This window comes from Salvelinus alpinus, chromosome 38, assembly GCF_045679555.1.
Source record: "Salvelinus alpinus chromosome 38, SLU_Salpinus.1, whole genome shotgun sequence".
Classification (NCBI taxonomy): domain Eukaryota; kingdom Metazoa; phylum Chordata; class Actinopteri; order Salmoniformes; family Salmonidae; genus Salvelinus; species Salvelinus alpinus.
Window position 1 is genome coordinate 14,433,166 of NC_092123.1, and position 18,345 is coordinate 14,451,510.

An 18,345-nucleotide genomic window follows, 5' to 3' on the forward strand; every position below is an offset into this window, starting at 1 on the left:
AATCAGCCTCTTTGCTTTTAAAAGTTTTTTTGAGTGGTTGTATTAATTTGGGATCTATCGCGTCCCACAACTGTCCCAGACTATGTTTGGAAGAAAAAAAATGTCGCACAGAAACCCAAAATGTTTTACCAATAGAATAGGTCAACTTTTGTACTATGGGGGATAGTAGATTGACATAGGTTAGAGCATTTGCTGTTCGTTAGGCCTACTCATCTTTTTGGCTGATGAAAAGTAAATATGGACAGTTCTTTTACCATCTTCAATATGCACCTCAGCATTCGATAAGGACTCACGGAGTTGTGTCCCGATGTGTCGGTCTTCACTTGTAGCTTACTTTGGAGCTGAGATGCTTGTGAGAAGGTCCCGATCAGTTAACTGCATTGGCTAATATGAATTGAGATCTGAGAGAGCTATGTGAGTGAGAGGTGCTTCGGGGCACGGCCGGGAGAAGGGAATTGTAATTATTATATTCAGCCCATGGGCACAATGGCCACTTTGGCCGCAAAAGGCTTGGATTTTTTAGGGGGCATTAGGGCCACACAAGAGGGTTGCCGTGGTGAAATTCGAGGCCTGGTGACAATATTATCAAGTGCTTGTCAAATTGTGAATGAAAGACTGATGAAGTGTGTGCAGCCTGCACAAGAAACAAAGCAGAGCTCATGCCTTTTGATGCAAGTTTTTTCAAATCATCATTAGAGTCGCATCATGTAGCCTTAGAATGTATTAAAAATCTAAATGTATAGCCCAACGTTTGTATTACCACTAAAGTTGTGTAAATAACTCTAAATTAAGCATATAGGAGGACCTGTTTCTTTGTTAACCTTTGTTTCTTTGCTCAACACAGAAATAACATAAAATAATGTGCACTCCCTCGGAAATCGTTTGGAGAAAATATATTTTATATTTGTTTAATTGTATTCTTCATACTATAAAATAATGCCATGGAGTTCTAAGCAAATCTTGTTTACTAAATTAATTAGTGTAGCACACAGCCATATGGCGTTGCCAGATTAGGACCTAACATAATGACAACTCAGAGTATGCTATTTTGTTCTTCTGAAATAGACTACATTTTCTTCATATCATGTTTCTTTAGACCTGTCTAAATAAATCCTGGATTTATTGTGATAGTGTAGGCTATATTAAATGGATTTATTAGACTTTATAAAATGTAGATGTTCCAAAGGTCTGCATCAGTGGCTTGTAGGCTATGCGTGGAAGCCACTGTTAATTAACGTTCAATTACCGCGAGACAGGCAGTTATTTGCTTGACAATCGCCGGTTGACAAAATTTCATGACCGCCACAGCCCTAGCTATGATCAATGATATCAAAGGCTGAACTGGCTACACTGAAATCTTGTAGACTAGTGTAGCCCTTGTGACCTCGTCAAGAGGTGTAATAGCTAAGGTGTTGGTTTGACAGTCTGGACCCGGGTTCATGTCCCAGGCCTACCCCAAAGTCTCTACAATGGTGTCAGAAATGGGATGGCGGCCATGAGGCCGTCAGAGAGGTATATACACGTAATTGGCTTGGCATAGAGAATTATGGGGACATGCTCTCCCGAAGGAAGGGTGTAGTGTAGTGACCTTAATCAAGAGTTAGCGACCTTGTCAAGAGTTTAGGATCTCTTGGCAAAATGGCTAAGGTGTTGACAGTCGCTGGACCCAGGTAAGAGTCCCGGTCAGGGCTACTCCTGAATATGCTTCAGTATTATGCTGCATGAAGAATCATGAAAGTCGGACGAATCCGAATGTCAGTGTTCTCAATAAGACAACAGCGGCAAATTCTTGTTTGAGACTAGTCCTAGGGACTAAAACTAAGTGATTTTGCAATGTTCGAGTCTAGCTAACGAGTTGAGGTTCGAAGTGCTGTTTTTATTCTGTTTGGAATTTTGGACTTTAGCTCGCAAGTTTTTCAAACAAGCTGGCTCACAAGCTTTCATGCCAGACTTTTTTTGAGTCTGAAATTCTTATGCAGCGTCAAACACTTTCCGAACATGGGTCTACTGCAGGTGGCTTTTGTCTGATAAACCACGTCCTATAGCTCTTTCTATGTATTTGAAAGTCTTACATTTCTCCACCCCATTTATCAGCTGTTTACCAAAACAAGTGGTGGGGTGTTCTCTTGGTTGTTTTTTGAATCCCAGATAGCCCCTTTAATTCTCTCAGACCAGTGCACAGTTGAAAAAACATTCCTCAGTACAGTATGAGTACCTGTTCTTGGGACTTTTTTTGTTTGTCTTTTATATTACCCATCAGTTGGGTATTTATTCACTTTCATGCTGGGTTGACCAAGCTCCTGGGTCTTTATTAATGTCATCCAATTGGTGATATTCTGGAGGCGTGGGCTATTGGGTGCGTGTGTAGCATATGCTTAGCATGGAACACTAACAACAACTGACCAATGGACTAGATTCGGAAAGAGCAGTAATGAAATTAGCATAGAAAGATTAGACCAGAGACCAATACATACATGCTAATGCCGGTATGTTTATTGTATAATAAAATAAATTGTAGTTCTCAACAACAAAAATATGCAATTCACAATAATATTTCACAAATATACTCAGTGTTCAAAACAATCTGTCACGTTCCTGACCTTATTTCCTTTGTTCAGTCTTGTTTAGTTGGTCAGGACGTGAGCTGGGTGGTCATTCTATGTTAACTGTTTCTATGTTGGGTTTATTGTTTGGCCTAATATGGTTCTCAATCAGGGGCAGGTGTTTGTCATTGTCTCTGATTGGGAACCATATTAAGGTTGACTGTTTTCACTGTTTGTTTGTGGGTGATTGTTCCTGTTCATTGCGTTCTTCGTTGTCTCTATGTTCACATGTTCAGGTCTGTAGCGTCGTTAGTTTCATTTTCTGTTTTTGTTAAGTGTTCCAATAAATATGGAAACGTACCACGCTGCAATTTGGTCCTCCTCTCTTCCACCTAACGACGAGCGTTACAAAATCTATGGATCTATTTCAATACCTCAGTATAGAAGGTAGAACCGATTTTACCTATCAATTATCACCAGTAAAGTTGAATTCAGAAAACAAATTGACATTGAAGATTTCTGAAGACATCCCTTTAAGAGGACCTTTTCTTGAAGGACACTTAAGTACACTCTTCTCCACAGCTTTACTGTGTTTGTTGGGACTGGGGTGATCAGATGTCTTTCTTCTGCATGGAATTGAAAATGTTGATCTCTCTCTGGGTAAGCTCGCCATCCCGGTGTACAACTGAGCAAGAGGACAGGTACATTAGTGTCTAGTTTGAGAAACAGAAGCCTCACAAGTCCTCAACTGGCAGCTTCATTAAATAGTACCCGCAAAACACCAGTCTCAACGTCAACAGTGAAGAGGCAACTCCGGGATGCTGGCCTTCTCGGCAGAGTTCCTGTCCAGTGTGTTCTTTTACTCATCTTAATCTTTTATTTTTATTGGCCAGTCTGAGATATGTCTTTCTTCGCAACTGCCTAGAAGCCAAGCATCCCGGAGTCGCCACTTCACTGTTGATGTTGAGACTGGTGTTTTGCAGGTACTATTTAATAAAGCTGTTTTTCAAACTAGACACTAATGTACCTGTCCTCTTGCTCAGTTGTGCACCGGGGCCTCCCACTCCTTTCTATTCTGGTTAGAGCCAGTTTGCGCTGTTCTGTGAAGGGAGTAGTACACAGCGTTGTACGAGATCTTCAGTTTTGGCAATTTCTGGCATAGAATTGCCCTCATTTCTCAGAACAAGAATAGACTGACGAGTTTCAGCTTCCAGCTACAATAATCATTTACAACATTAACAATGTCTATACTGTATTTCTGATCAATTTGATGTTATTTTAATGGACAAAATGTGTTTTTCTTTCAAAAACATTTCTAAGTGACCCCAAACTTTTTGAACAATAGTGTATATATTTATATACAGTAGTGTTGATTGTAAATCAACCCTACTGTCAAGTTAAATGTTTCCCCTTCTCTGCAACTGCGTGTGTGAGTGAGTGAATGAAAGGGAGAAACAAGGGTTGTGCACCTCAAAATATGACAAGTGTTACGTCCGTTAGAAGGAGACCAAGGTGCAGCGTGGTAGGCGTACATTATACTTTTATTTTAAATGACACCAAAAAACAACATGCAAAACGAACGTAAAGCTATATGCAGTGCAGAAAGCAACTACAAACAAACAAGATCCCACAACTGAAGTTGGGAAAAAGGGCTGCCTAAGTATGATCCCCAATCAGAGACAACGATAGACAGCTGCCTCTGATTGGGAACCATACCCGGCCAACAAAGAAATAGACAAGCTAGAATGCCCACCCAAATCACACCCTGACCTAACCAAATAGAGAAATAAAAAGGCTCTCTAAGGTCAGGGCGTGACAACAAGGGCAAGTTAAAATGTGATTTATTTGCTTTACAAAGTGTACACTCAGTTAACATATGAATTGTTTCTGCTAAATACAATTAAATCAACCCTTTTATCAGTCAAAGAGATTACCTCAATGGTGTCTCCTTCTCTCTCCATCGGATCGCGGCGGTCCTCAGTTTGATCATATTGCTTGATGGTTTTTGCGACTGCACTTGAAGGAACTTTAAAAGTTCTTGAAATGTTCCATATTGACTGACCTTCATGTCTTAAAGTAATGATGGTGTCACACCCTAATCTGTCTTTGTGCTTGTCTCCACCCCGCTCCAGGTGTCACCCATCTTCCCCATTATCCCCTGTGCATTTATACCTCTGTTTTCTGTTTGTCTGTTGCCGTTTCATCTTGTCAAGCCTACCAGCATGGTTTTCGTACTCCTGTTTGCTTGAGCCCCTGTTTTCTAGTTATCCCGGTTTTGCACATTCTGCCTGCCCTGACCCTTTCTGCGTTCTGTACCTTTTGACACTGCCCTGGATTACTGACCTCTGCTTGCCACTCTGTATTTTATGGACTCTGCCCTGGATTACCGACCTCTGCCTGCCCTTGATCTGTCGTTTGCCTTCCCCATCTAAATGGGTGGCATGTTGGACACACACACACACACACACAGGTAGGCTTAAGTTAATAAAGCATTACAGTGCTAGTCTGCATGTAAAAGGACAGTGTAACAATTGTGTTCCTCTTTAGGCTGATGGAGATGTGAGAGTCAGGACTTGGATTTGGAAGAATGTAACGACTCATCCTATGTCTGAAGCATACATGCTTGAGGTACATGGGTGGCATGTTAGACATGCAAGTACACACACACACACACACACAGGAGACGGATAGTACGAGTCTCAGTTTATTATAGTACAAGGGGCAGACAGTCGTAATCCAAGTCAGGCAAGTACAGGACGGAAGGCCATCGGTGGGTCAAGACCATAGCATCTAGTAAATTCCTGAGTACAGTACTTGGAGGCTATGCTTTGCGAAAAAAGGTTGACGAGGTGGACGAATTTAGTTTTTTTTGGTGAAGGTATCAAACAGGCACTACCAATCTCTCACCAACTTGCAGTGCAAAACGTAAGGTTTCAGTTACTCGGCACCAGAGGCACTAATTTCAGAAGGTTTTTCTTTGATGGCACACTGTACAGTTATACTGCAGTCTTTTGTTGTAAGGGATCACATTTGGCGACTGTCATTAGGCCTGAATTCATGAGTCCACTGCTGTCTGCGCGTGTCTCTGCTACTCATCTCTGACCAGGGCAAACAAAATGTCATTTCTAGTCTAACCACATTGCATTTTGGAGCTTAGGCTATACCACCCTTTTTCAAGTCCATTTGCTAATTTTTCATGCCTCTGACATGCAGTGGTGAAATACCCTACAGTTTTCTTGTCATTTTTTTTCTCATTATTGTGTTACCAGTACAGTGTAACCAAGCTATTTATTTTTCCTACCGCCTTTCACCCCTGATTTTTATTACCAGTTTTGTTTGCACATAGCTTCACATGAAATTACATCCTGCATGACACAGCCTATATATTTCACACACTGTACAAAACAATTAATCATGTTGAATAGGCGTAAGCTTTTTTTCATCAATGCTTAGTCATTTGCATTCAGTCACATGCATTCACAAGTTGTAACATGGCTGATTGTGCTATCTTCACGTAATAGCAACCAGCGCTCTATGAATGCAAATTAAATGTCATAATCCTGTTTGTGTCTGATAGTATTCTAATTTAGTGCCAAGATGAAGTAGCAGTTTCTGGGGGGGAAATAATGTCTTACGTCTCAATGTCTTACGTGTCAGCTAGTTCACAGGAGATTACATGTGATAAATGTTGACTAAAAATAAAGTTGGGTCATAAAATGGGAAGGTGAATAAATTAACCTACCAATAGCATACAGACGAGATTGATTTCATTCGGCCTAACGTTAGTTTTGCCTGCCACATAGTCTATGTATGCTGCCACAACAAGCAGGTGCATGTTGGAGATGATATTAGTCCAAAGAATTGTCAGACTACAGTCACCAAGTCCTAGACCGTTCTCTCTGCTACCGCACGGAGGTACCAGAGCGCCAAGTCTAGGTCCAAAATGCTCCTTAACAGCTTCTACCCCCAAGCCATATGACTGATGAACAATTACTCAAATGGCCACGGACTATTTACAATGACTTGGTACCGATACCCCCTGTATAGAGCCTCGTTATTGTTATTTTGTTTTACTTTTATGAAATGTTTTACTTTATTTAGTGAATATTTTCTTTACTCTATTTCTTGAACTGCGTTGTTCGTTAAGAGCTTGTACCTGTTGTCACAACCTGATCTGTTTCACTTGTTTGTCTCCACTCCCCTCCAGGAGCCCATTATCCCCTGGGTACTTATACCTGTTTTCTGTCTTTTGCCAGTTCGTCTTCAAGTCAACCGGCGTTTTCTCAGCTCCTGCTTTTTCCCAGTCTCTTTTCTCGCCCTCCTGGTTTTGACCCTTCCCTGTCCTGACTCTGAGCCCGCTTGCCTTACCACTCTGCCTGAGCCTGCCTGCCGTCTGTTACCTTTGCCCCTACTCTGGATTACCGACCTCTGCCTGACCTGAACCTGTGTCGTCCTGTACCGTTGCTCACAACTCTGGATTATCAACCCCTGCCTGCCTTGACCTGTTTGCCTGCCCCTGTTGCTGTAATAAACATTGTTACTTCAACAGTCTGCATTTGGGTCTTGCCTGAAACGTGATAGTTGTAATCGATGCATGTGACAAATACAATTTTATTTGATTACATGTGTTCCGCTCCAAGCCATTCTCCCCAATTAAGGTGCCACCAACCTCCTGTGTCCCATTGACTATAATGGGGGATCCTGTTTTCTGCAAAGGCGGTCTGCCTTGAATTTGAAGTCATCAATGCGAGGGAGCAGTCTTTCTCCCCTGGATAACTCTGATAGCACGTGAACTCGTCATAACATGAGCCTCGCCGAAGTCACATAATCTATTAGTGAACAGTTGTCTGCTTTGTGATTGGACAATACAGACCGCAATGTTGTCTGGGTGAGCAGTATGTTTGCCCCCTAACTCGTATGTACACAGTCAGTTTCTAAACCCAGAGGCGCAACATCGCAAGATTTCCGGGAACGCTTGCAAAACATACCAAGCAGACCAGGCCATGGTTTGAGAAGTCAATGAGAGAAGGGAACAACTCTTCCTTTGCTGTTAATTTTCTCAAATTCAAGGCATAACCTAGTGAAAGTGACAAACTGACACGTTTCAAAAAATTTAAACATTATAGTGCTTTTGATTTGATGCGCAGTTTAGCGTGAGACGACCGTAAGATCCGACGTGTTTCTATGCGTGAGCTTAGCTAGCCAATGTTGCCATAAAATCACATCGGGGATTTCTATTGGAACAGCAGTTTCTGCCTATCTTACTGTACTCTTAGACAGTGTTGTACTAACACCTACAAAGAGATTTGATCAAGTTCGCCATTGCTATGTCCTTTAGCTATTGTCTTGGCCTAATATTTTTGTAGCTATTAAACACTTGGAACCACGATAGCCAACATTTTGTTGACATTCGTATATTATATCTAGATTTATTTTCTATTTATTGGACTTTACCCTTTTTTTTCTCCCCAATTCCGATCTTGTCATCGCGGCAACTCCCCAACAGGCTTGGGAGGCAAAGGTCGAGTCGTATAGAAACAAACCCCGCTGTCACGCCCTGACCTTAGTTATCTATGTTTTCTTTATTATTTTGGTCAGGTATGACGAGGGTGGGTATGCTTGTTTTTGTCTTGTCTAGGGTTTTTGTAGATCTAGTTTGTTTTGTTGTAATTGTAGGTCTATGGTGACCTGAATTGGTTCCCAATCAGAGGCAGCTGTTTATCGTTGTCTCTGATTGGGGATCCTATTTAGGTTGCCATTTTCCCTTTTGGTTTCGTGGGTTCTTGTCTGTGTAGTTGCCTTCACGTTCGTTTTGTTAGTTTGTTCTGTGTTCTTCATTAAAAGAAGAATGTATGCATATCACGCTGCGCCTTGGTCTCATTACGACGAACGTGACACCCGCTTAACCCAGCCGCACCAATGTGTCGGAGGAAACACAGTTCAACTGACGCTTGAAGTCAGCCTGCAGGCGCCCATCCCACCACAAGGAGTCACTAGAGCACGATTAGCCAAGTAAAGCCCCTCCGGCCAAACCCTCCCCTAACCCCGACGATGCTGGGCCAATTGTGCTCTGCCCTATGGGACTCCCGATCACGGACGGTTGTGATACAGCCTGCGCCACTCGGGAGGCCCTGATATTTGTATGTTACATCCATTTTTACATATCCACTGTATACATGAATTGCTGCAAAGTTGGTTCCTGTTTACATGAGGGGATTCTATTAGATGTTTTTTATTTAACTAGGCAAGTCAGTTAAGAACAAATTCTTATTTACAATGACGGCCTACCAAAATGCAATAGGCCACCTGCTGGGACGGGGGCTGGGATTATAAATATAGGACAAAACACATATCACGACGAGACAACATTACATAAAGAGAGACCTAAGACAACATAGCAAGGCAGCAACACATGACAACATGGTAGCAACACCTGCCTCTGATTGAGAACCATATCAGGCCAATAAGACAAACCTAACCTAGAAACATAGAACATAGACTATACCCACCCAGCTCACGTCCTGACCAACTAAATAAAGACAAAACAAAGGAAATAAGGTCAGGAACGTGACAATTGGTGGCAAATCTGATGGCCGAATGGTAAAGAACATCTAGCCACTCGAGAGCACCCTTACCTGCCGATCTATAAATTATGTCTCCGTATTCTAGCATGGGTAAGATGGTCATCTGAATCAGGGTTAGTTTGGCAGCTGGGGTGAAAGGGGAGCGATTACGATAGAGGAAACCAAGTCTAGATTTAACTTTAGCCTGCAACTTTAATATGTGCTGAGAGAAGGACAGTGTACTGTCTAGCCATACTCCCAAGTACTTGTATGAGGTGACTATCTCAAGCTCTAAACCAGGGATGGGCAACTCTAGTCCTCGAGGGCCTGATTGGTGTCACACTTTTTCTCCATCCCTAGCAAACACAGCTGATTTAATCAAATTGCATTCTAAACTGAAGTTCATGATTAGGTGATTGGAGGCAGGTGTGCTAGCTGTGGCAAAACTGTGACACCAATCAGACCCTTGAGAACTGGATTTGCCCACCCCTGCTCTAAACCCTGAGGTACTAATCACACCTGTGTGGAGAATGGCATTCTTCTTACCAAACCACATTACTTTTGTTTTGGAGGTATTCAGAACAAGTTTAAGGGTAGAGAAAGCTTGTTGGACACTAAGAAAGCTTTGTTGTAGAGCATTTAACACAAATCCAGGGAGGGGCCAGCTGAGTATAAGACTGTATCATCTGCAAATAAATGGATGAGAGTGCTTCCTACTGCCTGAGCTATGTTGATGTAAATTGAGAAGAGCGTGGGGCCTAGGATTGAGCCTTGGGGTACTCCCTTGGTGACAGGCAGTGGCTGAGACAGCAGATTATGACTTTATACACTACACTCTTTGAGAGAGGTAGTTAGCAAACCAGTACAAGACCCCTCAGACACTAATACTCCTTAGCCGGCCCACAAGAATGGAATGGTCTACCGTATCAAAAGCTTTGTCCAAGTCAATAAAAATAGCAGCACAACATTGCTTAGAATCAAGGGCAATTGTGACATCATTGAGGACCTTTAAGGTTGCAGTGACACATCCATAACCTGAGCGGAAAGCAGATTGCATACCAGAGCGAATACTAGACATCAAGAAAGCCAGTCAGTTGATTAGTGACATGTTTTTCCAACACTTTTGATAAACAGGGCAAAATAGAAATAGGCCTATAACAGTTAGGACCAGCTTGATCTCTCCTTTTAAATAATGGACGAACCATGGCTGCCTTCCAAGCAATGGGAACCTTCCCAGAAAGGAGAGACAGGCTTGGCGATGATAAGGCCAGCAACCTTAAAGAAGGAAGGGTTTAAACCATCTGACCCAGATGGCTTTTTGGGGTCAAGTTTCAGGAGCTCTTTTAGCACCTCGGACTGAGTGACGGCCTGCAGGGAGAAACTTTGTAGCGGGGCATGGGAAAAAGAGGGAGCAGCATCTATTAAGCTGGCACGGACGCAAGGGTAGGCCTAGTTTGCACTGGGTGAAAAGTGATTGCATTGATTTTGGAACCAGGCTGCCTTCTGGCCAATGGCGAAGTAGGTTGTGTAGTGCAATTTCTTTTGTTTTAGGTGAGGTAGTGCATTTTCAGATTTTTATGAAGTAATTTCCTCAATCAACATTTCTACCGATTGATGTAGCTTATCATTATATAGAATATGCATAAAATGCAAGGTCTGTCTATGGCCACATTGTCTCAAGAACATTTTCTATTTTTAATACCCTCAAACACGAAGTTTATCAAGGCAAAAGGCGAGACCCAGATGCAGATGCAGTTGGAGTCTTGCAATGTTTATTAATCCAAAGGGGTAGGCAAGAGAGTGGTCGTGGACAGGCAAAAAGGTCAAAACCAGTTCAGAGTCCAATAGGTACCGAAGGGTAGGCAGAATCAAGGTCAGGGCAGGCAGGATGATCAGGCAAGCAGGAAAGTAGTCCAAAGACAGGCAGGGGTCAGAACCGGGAGGAATATAAGAATAGAACAGGAAAGGAGTATGGGAAAAACACACTGGTTGACTTGTCTAAACGTACAAGACGAACTGGCATCGAGAGACAGGAAACGCAGGGATAAATACACTGGGGAAAATAAGCGACACCTGGAGGGGGTGGAGACAATCACAGGAACACGTGAAACAGATCAGGGCGTGACAAAGTTAGGCATACCGAATCTTCACTGTCAATTGTAAATTATAGTTCTTCACGTTTTACTGATGAAACTGGTATTTGATTGATCTCAACCAGTTGCATGGGAATATACTATACATTTCAATCTTCATTAATTACTTTTTGTGAGTGAATTAGAGCAGATGGAGTTAACGAGTTTCTTGTATTTTGTTTCAATCAAAGCATATCCTGCCTTGTGGCACGCTGTCACGCCCTGACCATAGTTTGCTTTGTATGTTTTATGTTTTGGTTGGTCAGGGTGTGATCTGTGTGGGCATTCTATGTTGCATGTCTGGTTTGTCTATTTCTATGTGTTTGGCATGATATGGTTCTCAATCAGAGACAGGTGTTTTGCGTTGTCTCTGATTGGGAATCATATTTAGGTAGCCTGTTTTGTATTGTGGGTTGTGGGTTATTGTCTATGTGTAGTGTTTGTGTCAGCACTAGTTTTCATTAGCTTCACGTTCGTCGTTTATTGTTTTGTATTAGTTTGTCAAGTGTTCTTAATTTTCGTCTTCGTTTAATAAATCAAGTATGTATTCATTTCACGCTGCGCCTTGGTCTTCCTCTTTTCAACGTTACGACGAGCGTGACACACACTCTGAGTTTTGGTGCATTTTTGGGTGACTATTCAGCTTCTGCTAACCATCCTGAAATCTCATAAGAAATGAGGCAGTGTTTTTGGTGTAACAGTAATGTCATAGGCCTACTATGCTACGTTATTACTGTATATTTGGTTCTGTTATGTAAAATACAAATTCATCTATAATGTGATCTTGCAAGACATTGATTCAGCTTTGATTGAACTTTACCTCTTCTCACAATGGTGCTCATTTAGTAATCTTCTATTTGTAATAATAATAAGTGATGAGTAAGACTATTAGGCGTAGGCAACAGATCTTGATGAGTGTTATTTTAAATGTTTGGAGTGCCCTTCATGGTTCTACACCCAAACAAGGGCACTGCGTTCATCCACCTCTGGCCTGCTCGCCTCCCTACCTCTGAGGAAGTACAGTTCCCGCTCAGCCCAGTCAAAACTGTTCGCTGCTCTGGCACCCCAATGGTGGAACAAACTCCCTCACGACGCCAGGTCAGCGGAGTCAATCACCACCTTCCGGAGACACCTGAAACCCCACCTCTTTAAGGAATACCTAGGATAGGATAAAGTAATCCTTCTAACCCCCCCCCCCCCCCCCCTTAAAAGAGTTAGATGCACTATTGTAAAGTGGTTGTTCCACTGGATATCATAAGGTGAATGCACCAATTTGTAAGTCGCTCTGGATAAGAGCGTCTGCTAAATGACTTAAATGTAAATGTAAATGTAATGTTCTGAAAGGATAGCACCAGGATTGTGCAATGATGTTAAATAAGTTGAACCAACTTATGGTGCTGAATGATAGCTCTGCCATTTGGCCAGTTCAGGAAAAATAAATAATAATGTGCAGTACAGCCTAATAGGCGTACAACTATTTCGTATAGCTAGATGTAGGCTATATCCTCATGTAAATACAAATACATATCGCTTAATTTCATTGCACTGTTTGTAGGAGAGCTTAAGTTGCGAGTAGGCATGTAATTGCGTTGTGTAGCTTACACTACACTGTATCATAAATTAACATTGATTTCATTTGTTGAACGCATGGTTACAATATACCCTATTAGAGAATAAAAGAAAACAGAGGTGAACTATCAATTAATATAATTTATTTGCATAGATTGAAACATGCTATCAAATCAATTGACCAAGTAGTTAACACATCCTTAATACATTGAATTGCAGGAAATATGCTTTAAAACAGCCATAAAATCTTTATTGTGGTGTATTCACGCATCTCAATAAACTATAACCTAAATGTATTATTACCTCCAATTCACATCTCCAATTTCCCACGCTGACATACCAAGCTAGAATGGGGCCCTGAGTCTCAACCAATTGCCAATATAGGCTAAATATCTCAAGCAGGGCTACAGCAACTTCCAGAGTGGGTCAGGCTCTTGGGCTTTGCGGTGGCCGTTCTGGTTTGGTTGTCCTCAGCAGAACGGTGTCGCCATAACCAAGAGGTTACATATCGTTCTGGGTTCCACTGTGCAAGAGGGAGTCTGGAGTTTTATAAACATCAAGGCAGACACAAGGTGCACACACAGTTCTTCATCATTCTCACCACCACCAGAGAGAAGAAAGGCAAATTGTGGTTTCTTCTATTTGGTTTGTCAGTCTATCGTTTTTCATGCAATTTTTTGTAGTAATTAAATATAATTTATTTTTCCAGAAATAGTTTTACCAACTCTGTGTATTCTCAAATTGAAAAAGTGAGGCGCGCTGCTCCCCTGCGCTCCATCAGCACTACAACCCTGGTAAGCAGGTGGACTAATGCATGCAACAGCTTTTGATAAAAACGCTTTATCTGCCTTCACAATAAAAAGTTAATGAAAAATTCAACCATATATTTTATGCAAAAGATATGTATGTTTCTGAACAGGGATAATGCTGCTTTGTTGACAACATAACAAGCTTTGCAGCACAGGAGGTTGGTGGCACCTTCATTGGGTTGGATGGACTTGTGGTAATGGTTGGAGCGGAATGGGTAGAAAAATATCAAATACATCAAACACATAGTTTGATGCCATTCCATTAGTTCCGTTCCATACATTATTGTGAGCCGTCCTCCCCTCAGCAGCCTCAACTGCTTTGCAGATTTCTGTTTGATTTGAGCAGGGTGCTCCTCACTCGAGGCTTCACTAGTCACGTTTAGGGCCATAGGCTGGTTCAACCCCAGCCAGCATAATAAAACAGAATGACTGTGTAACTTGGATATCCGCTGTCACACTAAGGCCATCAGTGCAAGATGAGCTGTCATGGTGGGGGGAACAGTTACAGACCGACTGTCTCCACACGATCTCATGCAGGCTCAGTTAAAGGATGCAGCTGTATCGAGAATCTTGGAACTGAAAAGTCAAAGGACTAAGCCTAAACCAACAAGAATCATATAAAGTCAAACAGTTACTGCAAGAGTGGGAAAGGCTCAATGTCTCACCAGATGGATTATTACAAAGGAAAACAGCAAAAAGGACACAAGTTATGGTACCAAGTCTGTATAGTACACTGATTTACTGATTGTGTCCTCCTCCCAGAGTGCTAAGAACCTTGGCGTGATCCTGGACAACACCCTGTCGTTCTCAACTAACATCAAGGCGGTGACCCGTTCCTGTAGGTTCATGCTCTACAACATTCGCAGAGTACGACCCTGCCTCACGCAGGAAGCGGCGCAGGTCCTAATCCAGGCACTTGTCATCTCCCGTCTGGATTACTGCAACTCGCTGTTGGCTGGGCTCCCTGCCTGTGCCATTAAACCCCTACAACTCATCCAGAACGCCGCAGCCCGTCTGGTGTTCAACTTTCCCAAGTTCTCTCACGTCACCCCGCTCCTCCACTCTCTCCACTGGCTTCCAGTTGAAGCTCGCATCCGCTACAAGACCATGGTGCTTGCCTACGGAGCTGTGAGGGGAACGGCACCTCCGTACCTTCAGGCTCTGATCAGGCCCTACACCCAAACAAGGGCACTGCGTTCATCCACCTCTGGCCTGCTCGCCTCCCTACCTCTGAGGAAGTACAGTTCCCGCTCAGCCCAGTCAAAACTGTTCGCTGCTCTGGCACCCCAATGGTGGAACAAACTCCCTCACGACGCCAGGTCAGCGGAGTCAATCACCACCTTCCGGAGACACCTGAAACCCCACCTCTTTAAGGAATACCTAGGATAGGATAAAGTAATCCTTCTAACCCCCCCCCCTTAAAAGAGTTAGATGCACTATTGTAAAGTGGTTGTTCCACTGGATATCATAAGGTGAATGCACCAATTTGTAAGTCGCTCTGGATAAGAGCGTCTGCTAAATGACTTAAATGTAAATGTAAATTTACAAGTACTTACACACACGCTGAAATGGCCCATCTAGGAACAGAAAGAGTGTTGAACTTAGCATGAGAAGGCTTTTATTGGCCACGCATGCAACATAACATTGAACACTATCACTAAAGTGTGTAAGTGTATCAAACAAAAGAAACCCAGTGTAATAACTAGGGCCCCAATGCAACATGTACGAGCTACAGCTCCTTTCGAGATTATTTCAATTGACTGTGCATTTGGAGAAAAGCAGAGGGGGCTACGAGTATATTTTAGTTAGTTTAGATAACTACAAAATTTGCACAAGCCTACCCCACCAGAAATAAGTCAGAAAACTGCAGTAAAAAAAGATTTAAGATTTTTTCCCCCCAAAGTTTGGCTTTGTCAAAAATTCATCATGATCAGAGAAGAGAGTTTGAAAATCAGTTATTCAGAGTCTTGCAGAACTGTACGGGAATAGCCAATTCCAGAACCTCTCCATATCATCCACAGGGGAATCCGGTGGAGAGATTTAACTGTACACTGTTATCAATGTTGCGCACACTAGATGAAGAAAAAAAGGCCAACTGGGGTGATTATCTGAACAAGGTCATTCATGCATATAACTGTACCACCAGTGATGCTACTGGGTTCTCATCATATTTCCTGCTATTTGGAAGGGCTTCACTGCTACCTGTTGACCTTGTCTTTGGGTTACAGGTAAAGGAACAGGAGAAATCATACCAGGATTATGCTAAGAAGTGGTAGCAACAGATGGCTGAAGCCTATGACATCGCCAGTAGAAACATGGAGTAATCAACAGCAAAGGGAAACACCTACTACGATCAGAAGAAAATGAGTTTGGTTCTGGTCTCAGGGGATCGTGTACTGGTGAGGAACATGTCAGAACGTGGTTGGCCGGGAAAGCTAAGATCACACTGGGAGGACCAAGTACATGTGGTGGTACATGTGGTACAGCCCTGTCTATGAGGTCAAACGCAATATGCTCATGTCATGTAATTCCCTACCATTTGAGGAACCTGTTGAAACACCCAGTATAGGTCTGTGGAGAAGGGAACCACCCCTTCTCCACAAGGGGAAGCAGAAGAATGGGGAGCGCGCTGAGTCTGAGAGCTCAGATGAGGATTCTTATCCAGTTTTCATCAATAGGTCACATAGGGATGAAGAGAGCAGACAGAGTAGCACACAGCTAGTATCAGATAATAGTGAGGAACGGGGTCAGACTGATAAACTTCACTGTGAAGGAGTGCCAGCCAGTCGTCAGAGAGAGCAAGGAGAGGACAGGGGTAAATATGGAAACAACTGAGGGCTCAGACTCAATCATCTCATGATGAAGTGGACACTGATTCATTGGGGTCACCAATGACCTTGCCCCGCCGTTCAGCCCGGCAGAGGAGGCCCAGAGACATTCTAACCTATAACACTTTAGGGCTGCCCAGCTCTTATCAGGATACCAACTAGAGTGTGTGTATATATTTTCTTGTTTACCTTTACTAATCACAGTGTGATAATGTTTGGTAGGGGTTGCGTCTTTGCCCATAAAGGTAGACTGGACATGTCTAGATAGTTATATGGCTGTTAGGCCTATTTTCTCATTTGTTCTCATGACCAGTAGTTACATCCTCTGTTTGTTTTGAGGCCAGTGAAATGTTTGGGACAACATTTCGTTTTTGCAGGGGGTGTTGTAAAGCTTAATACAGTTGTATTCCAGCCACTAGGGGGTACTCTGGTGAAGCCCATGGGAAATAAAGAAATATAGTTTAAGTGAATTGGGTAGAGGAAGAATAAGAAACAAAAAAAAGGACTGTAAACTGCTGTTACATGCTGACATGAAGTAAACCATACCTTTCGTGTTGTAGTTTATATTATAAGCTCATAGAAAGGGTAACACAAACAAACTCACAAATGATTGGTTGACAATAGAGCCTCCCACAATGCCTCCCACAATGCAGGATGAAGTTGGTGAGAGGACCTGCAGAAATTTGCAGTCAAAGCTTAATGACCTTTGATCACAAAAGTTAATGTAGTCAACGAAAGTCTGTGTATTCTCATAATGAAAGGTGAAAGGTGACAAAATGTAAATGCTTTCAAGACTACGCTGAAACTGCAAGTAAAAATGTGCCTACATTTTTGCATAGATTCCTATTGATTTGTTCTGATACTGTACTTTCCAAGTGGAACACTCGGAGAAACGCTGTGCTATCTGAACGTAGCGAGTTAAAACGAACGTAGGTTATTTACGTAGAGATTCTTATTGGTTGATACTGGTACTTTCAAATGGGAAACTCAGAGACCATGTTCCCGAGTTGACTTGAACAAAGCATCAAACATGTACTATGTGACGCACACAACGTCATTTCTTGATAACCAAAATGGAGGACTACTCATCCAAGCAATCAGTTGAAAATCTTGACAATCCTCCTAACAGTCGGTTGTTTCTCGTAACAAGTCGATCAGTTTCAGATGATGTTATTCGAGAGAAATTTTCTGTATTTGGAGAGGTCCAAGGTGTATGGGTCGTTAAGGACAAACAGACGAAAGAATCGAAGGGGATCTCCTATGTTAAATTCGCGAAGTCTTCGGAAGCATGCACCGCCATGGAGGACATGCATGGAAAATGCCTGTTAGACGGAACGAAGCCCATTAAGGTTTGCATGCACATACATCTAAACTTTATATATGACCTCATCCTCCAAGTTTATAACATTCACTATTTATTTCCTTAAGTATTTAAAAAAAAATATTCCATGCTGGGCCCAGTTCACCGATAGCGATGGAATATAGTTTTAACGATGCACGTTTCCTGCAACTGCCCGAAACATCAAGCAGAGAAAATGGTCGCCACAGTGCTTCGTCGATGGTCAATACATATAGTATGGAAAGAAAGGGAGCGCTGTTCTCGGATCAGCTTTCTCCGTTCAAATCTTTCCTCGAAGGTGCATCATGCAGAAATCGCTCCGCCATTTCCTGGTTGCATCTAATAGTTCGCAAACAATGTATGTCTAGAGAATCCATTGTACCATCTAAACCGCTGTGACATATTTTCAATAACCAGGGCCGGATGCAATTCCACAATACTTACATGATAGACATTAACTGAATCTTTTTTTAATACCACAAATTACCGAAATTAGTGGCTAATCTGACACGGAGAAATTGAGATCAATCTGGTCTTGAATTCAAACAAACAATAGCTCAGG

The 18,345-nt window shown here is 42.4% G+C and overlaps 1 protein-coding gene across 5 annotated transcripts in view; it reads left to right on the forward strand.

The window, feature by feature from the left end:
• The first annotated feature begins 17,090 nt into the window (after positions 1-17,090).
• LOC139566244 (RNA-binding protein 45-like) overlaps positions 17,091-18,345 on the forward strand; it is a 35,479-nt gene continuing 34,224 nt past the window's right edge. For 4 of the 5 annotated variants that reach the window (XR_011673075.1, XR_011673076.1, XM_071387284.1 and 1 more), the window contains exon 1: positions 17,437-17,793. Coding sequence is in view for 3 of the 5 variants with exons in the window: in XM_071387284.1 (XP_071243385.1) it covers positions 17,518-17,793 (276 nt within the window). In the remaining 2 variants the exon portion in view is untranslated. Of the gene's footprint in view, positions 17,794-18,345 lie in introns of all 5 variants that reach the window. The other variant, XM_071387285.1, reaches the window with a different exon arrangement.